This window comes from Vespa mandarinia, chromosome 14 (genome assembly GCF_050613455.1).
Source record: "Vespa mandarinia isolate Hongniang chromosome 14, ASM5061345v1, whole genome shotgun sequence".
Lineage (NCBI taxonomy): Eukaryota > Metazoa > Arthropoda > Insecta > Hymenoptera > Vespidae > Vespa > Vespa mandarinia.
Window position 1 is genome coordinate 2,786,312 of NC_140823.1, and position 16,189 is coordinate 2,802,500.

The following is a 16,189-nucleotide window of genomic DNA, read 5'->3' on the forward strand; positions in this document are numbered from 1 at the left end:
AAATTAACAAAAAGAAAAAGAAAGAAGAAAAAAAGAAAAAACAATCTTATGACAATAAAATGAAATAAAAAGAGAATTTAAAAATTACGTACGTTGCATTATAGAGGATTACATTTCGAATACATTTAGCAATATTATTTTTGCACATAATGGCAATTACGTCGTTAGATAAGATAATGATGTTACTATTCTTGGGCGTGTACTATTTCGTTTACGTGACTTTTGAGTCATATCAGTTGTTAGTAAGAAGAATTAAATTTAAGAACGTCGTCATCACCGATCAACAAACATCATTTTCTTAGGTGTAGAACAAATCTCGGTAATACGTTCCATAATTCATTTTTTACAATACTTCTGTTTGATTTTCGAGATAAATCTATTTAAGATCTTTTTTTTAAATCAATTATGTTACTATCGTTACAATCATATTTATATATATATATATATATATATATATATATATATACACGCGTATATATATATATATATATATATATATATATATATACACGCGTATATAGAGTGGGCCAAAAGTTCTTAAATGATATTAAATACCATTTTTTTTTTTTTTTTTTTTCATATAGCAAAGTTAATAAATAAACTTAGTGAAATTACAAATCTAAATGAAAGTCCAAAAAGTTCAATAAAAAAAGAAAAAGAAAATTAGAGAGAGAAAGGAATTGATTTTTAATATTTAGTTTAAAAACTTTTCATCATATAATTAAGAATTTTTGACGAACTTCTTATACGAACGATGATTACAACGGTATAATAATTTTTCTTATAAATATTATATCCATTTAATTAGAATGACTAATTACTAACCTTTCCTTTTGTTGCATTTGTTTTATCATGATATCAGCAAGTGGATCGGTAATTGATCTCTCTCCAAGAAGCCTTTGCCTATCCAAATCACCTTGCATTTGTGCAAATGCATGTTCACCGATATTAACAGATGTCTCCAATTGCGCAGAAAGTTCTACGGTTTCTTCGTCGTCTGAAAATAATACGCATGGTTTATTTTCTTTTTTTCTTTCTTTTCTTTTTTCCTTTTTCATTTTTTTTTCTTTTCTATATATATATATATATATATATATATATATATATATATATATATATATATCTCGATTATAATGATTCTTACAGATAATAATAAGCGTGTGTCATTAGCGATATTAATTGTTTTCACCATTTGTCATTTCTACTCTAATAATTGGTTATAATTAACAGTGAATGAATTTTTTTTTCCCCCCTTTTTAATCATAAAACACAATGTGCGTGACGATCGAGATATCAACGAATTACAACAAATGACATAACTTTACGTATAATGTGACAGGTAATCAATGTGTGTATCACGATCATCTCATATAGAACATATAGTTATTAGATGGATGGAAATATTTTGTAAAAAAAGAAAAAGAAGAAGAAAAAAAAAAGAAAAGAAAAGAAATAATTAACCCTTTTGTTTGTATCTGTGAGAGGTTCTCAAGGACACCCTAGATAAACCTTAAGCTCAAACAATTTGCTCGTCGCACGATTCATGAATTCTTTATTTCCTTCTTTTATTTTTTTCTCATAATGTCATTGAAATTGCATTTCTAAATCTATCGATTATTATTATTACTATTATTATTATTATTATTATTATTATTATTATTATTATTATTATTATTATTATTATTTCCAAGATTTCAAAGAATATATAGTATTTTTTTCAAAATCAAAATCATTCGTTATAGTATAAATGATAGTCGTTCAAAGGGTCTGAGATGTGTAGTATAAATCTCAAATGCACTATTTGAAATTATTTTTAAAGTGTTGACAAATTAGGTTGAAAAATATCTTTGAACGGATAATTGTTTCGTATTGAAATATATAGGGCGTGTCAATGGTTTCCAATTGATTTTTAAAAAAGGACGCTTAGATAAATACTTCTGTCCGTTTTCTTTTTTTTTTTTTTGGATCACTCTATATGTAATATTTAATATTAATTTTCTCTTTGAGACATAAGAACGTTTGAAAATAAATAATATAATATGATAGCTTTCTCTCTCTCTCTCTCTCTCTCTCTCTCTCTCTCTCTCTCTCTCTCTCTCTCGATCAAGAGTTCTTCGCATAGAAATCGAATAATAGTATCTATTTCTAGAGCTTTAAGGTCCTATACTCGTCCCGATTCGATCGACTAATTCGATACCCATCCAAGTAATGCACAGAGCCATATATATTTACCGAATGACCCACTTAAAACGGTATGATCGATTCCCAACGGTTGCCCTGATTTGAACTTGAACCTTTGAAAAAAAAAGAAAAAAAAAAAAAAAAAAAAAGACAGAAAGAAAGAAGAGAGAGAGAGAGAGAGAGAGAGAGAGAGAGAGAGAAAATAAAAACGGAAAAAAATCTAAATGATTCTCTAAGCACTTATATATGTACAATGTTTGAACGATGACACTTGATGATATCGTCGAATGATAAAACAATCGACATATGATTTAAACCTAAATTCTATTATCCCAAATATTATTTCATCATGTTACCTATCCCATTTTGAATGTTTATTAATTCATTTTATCATTCTATTCTATCATTTACAAAACAATGATAAATATCCAAAAAGATATATTTCGATCTAATATCAATTTAATTCAATGGAAATTATCAGATTGTTACCATGTAAAGCGTGTTGAGGATTGTCAATAATTCTAATTTGACGATCGGGTAACAATGGTTCACCATCGGTTCCGCCTATATCGATTGGTAATTGCCAGCATGCGTTGTCCTGTTCCGCCAAATTTCTTGGAAAATATAACGGGAGAATTATTTCGTATATACCGAGGTCACAGGCTTCTAGAACGAGGATTATACATGTCAGAGAGTCTGAATATTGCTCCAAAAACCTTCTTATCGTTCCTACAATGAAATATAATTTTTATATATATATATATATGTATATGTATATGTATATGTATATATATTTATTTATTTATTTAATGATTTAATCAAAATTATTACCAAAGAATTTATTAATCTCCGATTGAGATTACTGTTATTATTATTATTATTATTATTATTATTATTATTATTATTATTATTATTATGATTATGATTATGATTAGATTTTAAATGATATTCACGTACTAAGTGCTATATGTGCTCCTGCATCAGGTGGATAATTTCTTCTCACTGAATTAATCACTGGCAAAGCGATACTACGTAGTCCAAGCTCTCTTGATTTTTGTAATACATTTCTGTAAATAGAAAAGAAAAGAAAAAAAAAAAAAAAGAAAAAATAATAAAAATAAAAAAATTACATTGACAAATATTTAATAAATATTTAGAAAATATTTCTTTTTTCAAATTCAACAAATAACAATCTATAGAAAATCGACAATCATATAATTCTATTTCATTTTTGATCAGTATTTCTTTTTTATTAATCAATGATAATATATTTTTATTGTACAATAAATGATCGTTATATGTAAACATTTGGATTTATTATAAATAATTTAATTTCAAAAGTGCCTTTTGAATTGTCCAATTTATATTACTTTATATTAATATATCATCATAAATATTAATCGTTATAAAATGTATAAAGATATACTGATTCAAAAATAATAAGGATAATTATGAAAATGATCAATAGTCATATTATATATATATATTTTTTTTTTCACTTCTCAAGAGATAAATAGATATTTTGTGATATTTTAATTTGAATTATTGAAAAATTACTTTTCCACAATGACAAACAATTGGAAAAGCGAGTGTATTTGTCTCTCTCAAAAAAAAAAAAAAAAAAAAAAAAAAAAAAGATAAATAAATAAATAAAAAAATTAATAATTCTTTTATGTAATTGAAAAAATTTCGTTTAAATATTTATTTTTAATATCTCCAATGACTCATACTATCTTTCATGATCACCGTTCAAGTTGATAATCGATTGATTTTTTTTTCTTTCTTTTATATATATATATATATATATATATATATATATATATATATTAATACATAAATAATAATATCGTACCTGTAACAACAATGCAATGTGTTCTGAGCTGCTGTTTGATATTTGATATTGTAAAATGGGCCAACCGTATGAATGATAAACCGTGCGGGTAAGCCGTGTCCTTGAGTAACTCGGACTTCACCGGTTTTACATTCTGCAAAAAAAAAAAGAAAAAAAAGAAAAAATTGTTATTATAGATTTAAGGATATCTAAAGTATCCGATTGGTCGGTCGGACGTAATATATCGATTAACAATAATCGTTTAATATTATATAAAATGCTAGCCTTTAATATTTATTTATCAAGTTGCTTAACTCATCTAACTGTCAATCTAACTAACGTTTATAAATAATCATTTATTTATTATCAATGTTTTTTCTTTTTCTTTTTTTGCTTTTTTTTTTTGTTCAATATATTTATATCTTATTATTTGACTTTAATCAAATTAATAATTTACTTATGAAAAAACAAGAAAAAAAAATATATATATATAAATATATGTTATATTCTCTCTTTTTTTTTATTTTTATAACAATTAAATAAATTATTTATTGAAGAAAATTATTAATATATAAATATTTAAAAATCTTATACGTCAATAAAAATAATATAATTTGTTTATTAATATGTCTGTTTTCTTTTTATTCTTTTCTTTTTTTTTTTTTATTTTTTTGATTTTAAATTTTACGAACAATTTTATGTATAATTAATGAATAAATAAATTTTGTACGAGGATTGTTTTTCTTCTTCGTTGAAATGAAATGAAATGAAATGAAATGAAATGAAATGAAATGAAATGAAATGAAATGAAATGAAATGCGTTATCAAAGCTAGACGCACACCTTTTATTTCGTTATAAATTTCCATCTTAAGTGCTGACCCTGCACGATCGAATATTCTTTGGCACATGATGCTATTTTCGTCCATTGTCTCGTTTGTGGAGTTTATCACGGCATCCACTTGTAAAATGGATATATCGCCAGTCCTAAAAAAGAAATATAAAAAATGTAATATATATATGTGTGTGTGTGTGTGTGTATATGTATATATAAAACATTAAATGCCAATACTTCTACCAATTTTGATTATTTCGCTGAAAAGAATTTATATAGAATTAATTAAAAAAAATAACAAAAAAACAAAAACAAAAAAAAAAAAAAAAAAAAAAAAGAAAAAGAATAGCATTGAAATAAAATAATATCTTTTATATAAAAATTATTATTATTTTTTCTGTTTCTTTCTTTTCTTTCTTTTTTTTTTTTTTTTTTTTTTTTTGACCGACTACATTTTTTTCTACTACCAATTATTTTCCTCCGCATACTAATCATTTTCTTTTTTCTTCTATCATTTAATTTATATACTCCATATAAACATAATATAAATATTACATGGGTATTAATTTTTAATGTATAAATAATAATAATTTGTTTAACAAAATCAATCGTAGATGCGTTCAAATGAATTCCGATGGATTAGATAAATATAGAATGATAATAAATGTTGAAAGAAAATTATTATAATCAATCCTCACTTTTTAGATGAATCGTTTTATTTTTCTTTTTTTTTTTTTTTTTTTTTCTATACAATTTAATTATATTATATGGAAAAATTACAAAATATAATACAAGTAAATATTATGTTAATAATAATTTTCGACAATAATATTTGCTTATATAATTGAATAATATCATATGTCAAATGGAATATATTGAAATAAAATAATAAATGTACCATAATGCAATTTTGTTGTTAAGTGCAGGTTGACATGGAAATGGACTAATGGTGTGATGACTCGGTTCATCGATAGAATTCGAATAGTCCGTGAATCGATGTTGGACAGGAAAATCGGTCCATTTTTTTAGTGCACTTATGTCGACGACATCCGGGGCGATACGCAACGGTTCCATCAGCCTCATTCAGCTGAAAGCAATACGATTACGTTACTTCCATTGTGTATACAATGTTCCTTTTTATTCGCACTATTTGCGGTTTATTGGTAATAATTAAATAAACAATCGAGATAAAGAAAACAATTTCTATTTATTTCAAGTCTACATCTTCTTTTTTTTTTCTTTTTTTTTTTAACGACAAAGAACAAAGAAAGAAAAAAAAGGAAATAAGAAGAAAAAAAAAAAATAAAAAATACGAAAAAGGAACAAAATTCATTTCAATATATCACAATATTGAACGGATACATTGATCAAATAAATTATTAATAAATATATATACATATATATATATTTTTTTTTTATATTATTAAATATATATATTTATTTATATATATAGAAAATATTTCATATATATATATATATATGAAATATTTTCTTTTTCAAGACCGGAAAGTCAAGACCGAAAAATGCTTTTGGTGTACGTTAGGTTCTAAAAATAAACAGCTTTATCGATGAAAATATAGGTCATATACAGTAGATATGTACCTGTATATATACGTATGTAGAAGAGAGAGAGAGAGAGAGAGAGAGAGAGAGAGGGAGGGAGGGAGAGAGGCAGGGAGGGAGAGGGAGAGTAAAATACCGAAGGACATGGCCCGGAGGAACAATTGAATTTTCTCAAATTATTCTCTGTTCCGTGCGTTTTCGTTTCCGCGTACGGTCAAACTTTTATACTTGCATATAGATCCAAGTGAATACACACACACACACAAACACACACGCATGTACGCACACATACACACAAACACACACGTACGCACGCACACATACATATGTATACATGTATAGAAAGAGAGAGAAAGAGAGGGAGAGAAAGAGAGAGAAATAGTAAGAGAAACAGTAAAAGAAAAAGAGAGAAAGAGAGAGAAAGAAGAACATAGAAGTTATATAGGATATAGGCTCCCCTATAAAAGACAAGGAGACAGAACGACTGGCGCCGTCTGGCCTAACGCCGATCCTATACCCTCTCACGCAACCAACCCTTCCAGTTCATAGTATAAAAGAGAGGATCGTCGACCTCAGGTTTTTATAGTATATTCGAAATAATCTTCTTAAATGTTTAAATACGTACGAGAAATCGACGTTCACATTTACAATAGTCATATGACGTGCTAGCGCACTTACGCGTGTTGCAACTAAAATTGATTGGTATAACGTATGCGTTGTTAATATATATATATACATATATATATATAGATTGTTCTTTATTTCTTTCTATTTTTTTTTTCTTTTCTTTTTTCTTTGGTATATCTTTTATGATATCGTTAAGTTTATAATCGACGATAGTTCTTGAAAATATTTATTTTACTGATAAAAATAGATAGAGAGAGAGAGAGAGAGAGAGAGAGAGAGAGAGAGAGAGAGAGAGAGAGATGAGATGAGAAAGAATGTCATAATAATATAATAATAATATTAATGGGAATAGTAATAGTATTATGATAATATTATTATTTTAGTTATAATGATAATAGTAATATCACGTTACTAAATAATAATGTATTATTATTTTTTATACTTGGATATATTACATAGAATATATATATATATATATATATATATATATATATATATATATATATAATGAAGATACAATTATTAATAATAATATGTAATGAATGTATGTAATTAATGAAGAAATGATTAATTAATAAATAATAGTATTTTGAATTGAAAAGTGATAAAAAGAAAAAAGAAAGAAGGGAGAAAAATGTAAAAGTAAGTCAGAAGTTTATTTCGTTATATAAGAATACTCATTGATGAACGATTTAAAAAATGCGAATTATCGTTCTATCGTTCATTCGTTCGTTCGTTCGTTCGTTCGTTCGTTCGAGAGAATTATCTTTGTATGAATCATTAAGATTAGATTAAGAACGGCAAGCTTTTGCCGAATGAAAATCACGAATCGTTTCAGTTGAATCACTTCAAACGAACGACGATAGCTTTAAGGATTTTCTTCGATGGATAAAAATTGAATTATCATGAAGAATCTGCCAGAGCGAGTTTCATCTAATTCGTGAATTTTCAAATGTATCTAACGTTAAAGTGCCATTATAAATTAAAAGAGGAATCATGCAATATCTATTCCACTACGATGTTTACTATCTAATTTATAATATATCCACAAATATTTCTATATAAATTAGAAAAAGAATTTTATATACATATATATATATATATATATATATATATATATATATATAATTTATTCAATTATTTATATAATCTTTATTTAGGTATATATAATTTATTATTAATCCATACTTATTTATATTTCTATAGAAAATTAGAATTATATGTATAAATATATCCAGGTATATATATATATCCATTATATAATATAATTTATTGAATTATTTATTTAAACTACATATATAATTTCTATTGAATCTTTCTGTTTCTGTATTTAAAAAAAAAAAAAAAAAAAAAAGATCAAAAAAAAATTTGTTAAACGTTCAACATATACGAAAATAATAATTAATAATCTTTTTCATAATATCACGAACTATACGTGAATATAATAATTAAATGGAAGAGCTACATTGAATTCGGCTTTTTATCGATTTACTCGTAAAATGGGACATCTTTGACGGATTAACGTGAGCATCAAGGTGACGTGATCGTCGAAAGTAATAGATTTTTTTCGAACTTATACACGTCTATTCCTATTGAATTGAACTCCTCGTCAATGTTTCTTTTCCGTGTCACATAAAATAGACGATAATATCTTTTACTTTCGTTCCTTCTTTCCTTTTTCTTTTTTTTCTTTTTTATTTTTTTTTTTAACTTTTTCTCTTTCTTTTACAACAAGCGTATGATTGATCACTAACCGAGTTATAAATAAATAGAAATTCGGATAGAAGTTCGAAATTATATAAAAAAAAATATATATATATATTGTTAAATTTTTTATAACAAAATTTATTTAAACGTTTCTTTAGTATGAGTATTTTAATGTGTACATGTTTGTATGCAAGCTCAGTTTTTCTGTTGATAAACATAAAATTGAACTTAACTCCATATACATGGCGAATTGAAAATGCTGATCGTAGTTAAAAAAAAAAAAAAAAAAAAAAGAAAAAAAAAGAAAAAAAAAAAGAAAAGAAAAGAAAGAAAAAAAAGAAAGAGGAAAAAGATACAAAATAAAAAGAAAAAAGAGAAAGAAGGCAAAAAGGGGAAAAACAATAAAATAAAAAAAAAAAATAAATAAATAAATAAAAAAATAAAAAATAGATTAAGTTTCTCCTTTGAACGTGCGCTTGCAAAAAATATTTTTTTACAAGCACATTACTTTATCGAATTCCACTGCGTCAGCTCAAAACAAGTATGCACTTCTCCTATCTGAAACAAGCTCTACAATTTTTCTTTTGTATACGTGTCTCTCTCTCTCTCTCTCTCTCTCTCTGTGTGTGTGTATGTCTCTTCTGACATCATTTCTCCCCAACCCTCCTCCATCCACCATTTGAAATTTACTTTTCAAATTTTCATTCCAACGTATTATTCAAATATATTTCAATTGTACTTGAATTTTAAAGAGGGGGTAAAATAAATATGTAAAATATGTTATCCGTTTCAATATCTATTCCTCGAAAAATATTGTCAGATAAATTTATCGCGAAAAGTTATTTATTGGCAAATAACTTTTCGAATTGCTGAATAGAGTTCTTTTCCCTTTTTTTTTTTTTTTGATAAAGAAAAAAGAACAAAAAAAAAAAAGAAGAAAAGAAAAAAGAAATATGATAGAGAAGAAGACAGAGGGTGGAGAGGAGACGGGTGGGGGGTGGGAGACGGAGAAGGTCAAGGATTTACAAACGACTTCAAAATCGTATTATTATCGTTATCGAGATCTTTCGAGACAAGTCCATTTTTGTATTTCGTCACTTCTTTTTTCCTTCGTCAAATTATTAAAATTACAAGCACTAGCTCGCGAAAATACGAAATTGAAAAAGAACGAGGGTTAAAATATATCGAGGTGTGTGCAATTGATTTTGTAATAAAAAATCAATTCAACTAAGAGAACATATACGTTTTATCGGACGACAATTGCGATAGATAACGATTTGCTCTTTGGATAATTATCCGATCAATATTTTTCTTTTAATATCGATTTAAAATTCTATAAGAAGTCGTTGAAAAAGTAGAATGGCTTTGTCTAAATATTACACCTTTTTTATTCCTTCTTTTTTTCTTTCTCTTTTCTTTTCTTTTTCCCTCCCTCCCCCCTTTTTTTTTTTTAAAGGTTTCACACGAGATTAGATGACTCGCGTGCCAAGAGTTGTAGTAGAGCTATCCAATCGTTAGAAACCTTTAAAAAAAATGGGCACACACATGCACACTCTTTCGTTAACTGTGTATCTATGCAAATGAGAGAGGGAGAGAGACAGAAAAAGGGAAAAAAAGCTGAATTCTTTGCCCTCTCGACGAAGTGGCTTCCCTTGCATAGTTGTACGTCATTCGCAATTAGAAAGATCTTCAAAATGAGAAAGAGAGAGAGAGAGAGATAGATAGATAGATAGAGCGAGAGAGAGAGAGATAGAGGACTGCATTATTATAAAGCAATGTTCATTTAATTCAAAAGGTATTGAAAATAAAAAAAATAATACATATATGTTAAATGTGGATGATAAAAAAAAAACAAAAAAAAAAAAAAAAAAAAACAAAAAAAAAAACAAAAACAAAACAAAAAAAAAAGAAAAAAAAAAGGAACAAAACAAAATAAAACAATCTATCGTAGTTTTTAACTAAATGAAATGAAAACATTCGTGTTATCTTTTCTTTTCCAATACGTAAAATTAATTATCTGTTAGTAAGTCAAACAAAAAAAAAAACAAGAAAAAAAAAAAGAAAAAGAAAGAAAAAAGAAAAAGAAAAAGAGAAAAAATGTCCCGGAAAATGAAAGACATTACGATAAAATATTGGATAAAAAGAAGGAGAGAAAGAAAAAGAGAAAGAAAAAGAGAAAGAAAAAGAAAACAAAAAAGAAAAACAAAATAAAATATAATAACAAGAGAGCGAGCGAGTGAGCAAGTGAGTCATCGAACAGCTGATCGTGAAAAAAGAAACGCTATTTGACCCACATAAATTCTTGAAAGGAAGCAAGCAAGCAAGTAAGCACGAGACGAGCATGTGGACCTATACAACCTTCTCAGGAATGTCGACGAAAAAAAAAAAAAAAAAAAAAAAAAAGAAGAAAAGAAAAAAAGGAAGATCACGTCAGGTGTTTTTTGCCTGATATCCGATAGCAACCAAGTGGCTCTTTGCCTGTCTGGTTATAGCACGTTTGTGTCAGGTCAGTAATTGTTATCTTCGTACGTTATGTATAAATTATGTTTTTCTCATTTTTGAATATTAACAAACAATTACGATGAAAGAAACGTTCCACGATTTTTTCCCTTTTCCTTCTTTCCATATCTTTCATACATTTCTTTTCTCTCCTTTAATCCCTAAAGTATTCTCAAGTATCCAATACCAAAAGATGTTGTTACTCCTAATGAGAAATGTTCAATTAAAATTTTATTAGAATATCGAAGAAACGATATTCTAATTATCTCTCATTTATTTCCTTTTCTTTCTTTTTTTTTTCTTTTTTTCTTTTCTTTTGACTTTATATTATCTGCAAATTTTTATGATTTTGAAAAATCATATCGTTCCTTTCTTCGAGATATTATTCGGGCTTGTTGATTGGACGTGCTAGTCTTTACAAATTAGTCTTGTCTTCTTGTAATCTGATAAAAAATAAAAAAGAAAGAAAGAGAAAAAAGGTCTAAAATGTCTACGAAAAAATGGGGTAAAGAACGAGAGAGAGAGAGAGAGAGAGAGAGAGAGAGAGAGAGAGAGAGAGAGAGAGAGGAGCAGGAGGGGAGGGACAATGTAATTGATTTTTTAAAATCAATTAGAGACTTTTGGCCCGCCCCTATTATAATTAATAAAGAGAACTCGAAAGATCGATAATTAAGAATATTTTTGATTGGTTATTTTTTCTTTTTTTTCTTGTTTTTGTTTTCGTTTTAATACGTCAAAATCCAAGAAAGTATATATATATATATATATATATATATATATACATATATATGTATATATTGTTTAATTCGAAGAAGGTCGCGTTATAAGAAAGTCAAAAAATAAATTCGTTTTAGTTTTGATGGTGCAATGGTATGCAGTAAGTATACGATAAGATATTTTTCATAATACAAGAATTGGTGGAACACAAGCAGCCACCTCTGTAAAACCGGCTAAGGTGAGTGGCGTTTTGAGAATCCACTTAAAAGCGTCGAGCAAAAAGCGTCGAGCAAAAAGCGTTACCATGAGTCTCGGAGAACGACGACAGCTTCTTTGGACTAATTGGAGAACGGTCGGAAGCACGAACGCGTCTAACTCTCTAACGTTAATTGCGTACTGTCATCGAGCAATATTATTTTTTCTTCCTTTTTCTCTTTTCAATTTTTAACATTTTTTTTTCTTTTTTCTTTTTTTTTTTAAATAAATTATCTATAAAAAAATTGACATATTATTATTATCATTATTATTGTTGTTGTTGTTGTTGTCATAACTATTACAACTATATATACATATATATTTATTATAATTTTAAATGATAATTTTATCATATATCAATATACATTATAATATTATAATTATATCAAAATTAAAAAAAAAGATATATATATATTTATATTATAAATAAATAAATAAATAAATAAATAAATAAATAAATAAATGTATATAATTATAATGATAATTATCGTAACAATTGTATGATTAGAATTATATATAACAATGATATTATAATATAATTTATATATATTATAGTTGTAATATTTTTTTATCAATATATATTAATATTACAATGATATATTTTGAATGTTTCTATGTTGGTTGTTAATCTATAATCATTTAATAATAATAATAATAATAATAATAATAAAAATAATAATTGTATTGTATAATAAAATTAAATACGTTGAAATAATAGATAAGATTTTTATTAAAATATTATTAAATTGATAATATGTAATAATTTCATATCACTACTGAATAAGAAAGTTCACTTTTATCGGATAGATTTTATCTTCGTGTACTACACAATTTTGCTCAAGCAATGTGTAGTTTAATTTAAAATCGTTTAATTCATTCCATCGATAATAGTATCCATTCTGGTCTCCCCAAACTATGCGCATTATTGTTGCGAATTAAATTTACACTTTAAATACTTGAAATACTAACGTATAATTTCCTTTCCTTTTTATCCTTTTTTCTTGTTTAATAACGAAATATAAGCGGAGATGTTAATATTTTTACTATTGAAATAAAATCAATAGTACTTTTAATTTTATATAAATATATATATATATATATATATATATATATATATATAAATGTATTACAATAAATAAAAACAAAATGAATAAAGGTCCAAAACACAGTGAAAATGTTTACTATCAAAATAAAAACAATAATATTTTCAATATATGTATATATATATATATATATATTACCTTATATATTTTCTGTATTGGAATAAATAAATAAATAAATAAATAAATAAATAAATAAATAAATAAAAATAAATAAATAATGTTTTCAAAACAAAATGTAAATTTTTACTATAGAAATAATAAGAAATATTATTGACAATATTTATTAACCAATCAAAAAGAAAAAATCAATATATATATATATATATATATATATATAAATAATTATTTGTTATCTATCTGTTATTTAGGTTTCGTTCGTATTAAGAGATGATATCATCCTAGCGTAACCTTTCATTAGAAAAAGTGAGTGGCCTAATGCATATGTATAATCGCGAAGAATCTGAATGAACTTATTGTTAGTACAATATGTGTTCGACTAGGTAACTATTATTCACATCCGTTTGTTGAACCGTATAATACCAGACGATAAAGTATCATTAACAAACGGTCAACGTGACTATAATCCAAATGTGCACTATTATTCGGTTCATTCGTGTCGAGAGCAAAAAAAGAAAAAAAAAAGAAAAAAAGAAAAAAAAAAGAGAGAGAACGAAAAAGAGAAAAAAGTGAAAAAGAAAAATAAAAGACGAAGAACAAAAGGAAAGAAAAAGAAAAAAAAAAGAAAAAAGAGAAGAAAAAAGAGAAACGCGTACTTATTAAAATTCTTATTGGAAACCATTTAAAAATGATTTCTCTTATGTACTAAGTAATTATTATAATGAGTTTAGATTATATATATATATCTTCACGCACGTTGTTCAATCATGCGTGTGCGCTAATACCTGTTGTACCCTAAGTGTGACTCAACGGTATCTATAATGAAATATAAAAATAAAAAATCCATGTTATATATATATATAAAATATAATATGTTATAAAAATAATCTATAGGTGAATGAATGGAAGAAAAAAAGAAAGAAAGAAAGAAAGAAAGAATAAAAGAAAGGAAAAAGAGTAAAACTATTTCCAATCGACGATATCAATTAGTGTCTCGTCTGTTTTATATACACACATACATATATATATATATATATATATATATATATATTTCTTTTTATAGGAATAATTAACAATGATATATTAATTTTTAATGTACGTAGTACGTAGTTTAATGCAAAGAAAAAGGAAAACAAAATAAAGAATTTCAAGAAAATTTTATTTACGTATAAAATTAACTATGATTCAGAAATACAAAAATACGAAGATAAACGATTCCATGAAAATTTTCATTAAAATTTCCTGATCTAAAAGAAATTTTTCGAACGATTTTAAAATATCGATTACGCGTTATTTCGAGAAACATTTTGGACTAATATTTTTTTTTCTCTCTCTTCTTCTGATCAGATTTAATAAAGAGAAATATAAGAGGAAGCTTCCTAAAAAAAAAAAAAAAAAAAAAAGAAAAAAAAAATACAAAACAAAACGAAAAGAAAAAGAAAAAGAAAAAGAAAAAGAAAGAGAAAGAAAAGAATACCATTGATCGATTATTGAAACGTGAGACTTCGGTAACACTTGTTCCAATCAATATAAAGACATATGTAATAGAAAGATATCGTATTAAAAGGAAACATCGAAATATAAAAATCGTTAACGTCCATCCATTTCCTTGATCGATCGAATAGATTAATAATTACATTTGACTTCGAATCTTATCCCATAACCAACCCATCAACCATATATATATATATATATATATATATATATATATCGATTCTAACCATCCAATAGTATCTACGAGAAACCTTGTATGTATCGTAATCGAGTATAGATCATGATCAATATTTGCGGTATGGAAAATATACGATCAGCATATCGGTATCGTCTTATCGATGAATCGTATGTATGTATCGTTTAGATTAAACAAACTGATCGATTTATGAGAATAACGAAAGGATTTTGTGAAGAGAGATAGATAGAGGGAGAGAAAGAAAGAGAGAGAGAGAGAGAGAGAGAGAAGGAAAGATAAAGAGAGAGAGAGAGAGAGGGAGAGAGAACATACGATTGTCCTCAAGGTTTATAGCCGTTCAGTTATTGGCATTTATACGAGCGCTCATAAGTCGATAAATGATGACATTATGACGGTCAAGTAAATGACATAAGACAACTAGCTATCCGTCTAATCGTTACAGCGATTATATACAGTATGTACTATGTTCCTTACAAAAATAATCCAATTTATTTATATACCTCACGTAACCGATTGAAACTACGTCTGAGAAAATCTTCGTGGTTTAGGTAAAATATTAAGAAAATATCTTTTCTTTTCTTTTTTTTCTTTTTTTTTTTTTCAAACGAATTTAATTTTGCATTCTATAATTTATTCTAATTCTTATTATTATGTATAAAAAAAAAAAAGAAAAAAAAAAGAAATTAAATTTACGAAAATTACGAATATTAAATTTAAGAAAAGACAATTTACTATTCGTCTAATCGTTATCGGATTATATATATATATATATATATATATATATATTACTTTGCAATAATAATTCAATTTATTTATATACCTCACGTAATCGAATGAAACTATTTTTATACGAATGATCTATGAAATATATATATATATATATATATATATATATATATCTTATTACTGTTTTATGAAAGATATAATAGAAATAATATCAAGACGATAATAATAATTTATAATTATAATTAATTATAATTAATTTCTAAGCTAATTTCTTTCTTCTATGGTTGAAACAACAAATATAATATGCTAAACTATATGCCTAACTATATATGTACAAAAA

At 25.5% G+C, this 16,189-nt stretch overlaps 1 protein-coding gene across 1 annotated transcript in view; it reads right to left on the reverse strand.

Moving 5' to 3' along the window:
- The window catches only part of Gdap2 (ganglioside induced differentiation associated protein 2), a 34,384-nt gene that overhangs the window by 13,147 nt on the left and 5,048 nt on the right, over nt 1-16,189 (reverse strand). Inside the window, exons 3-8 of the mRNA XM_035862081.2 lie at nt 5,744-5,932; nt 4,855-4,997; nt 4,034-4,166; nt 3,139-3,248; nt 2,671-2,910; nt 826-997 (exon numbers count right to left, since the gene is read on the reverse strand). Of these exons, the coding sequence (XP_035717974.1) occupies nt 826-997; nt 2,671-2,910; nt 3,139-3,248; nt 4,034-4,166; nt 4,855-4,997; nt 5,744-5,928 (983 nt within the window). The 5' untranslated portion in view covers nt 5,929-5,932. The remainder of the gene's footprint in view (nt 1-825; nt 998-2,670; nt 2,911-3,138; nt 3,249-4,033; nt 4,167-4,854; nt 4,998-5,743; nt 5,933-16,189) is intronic.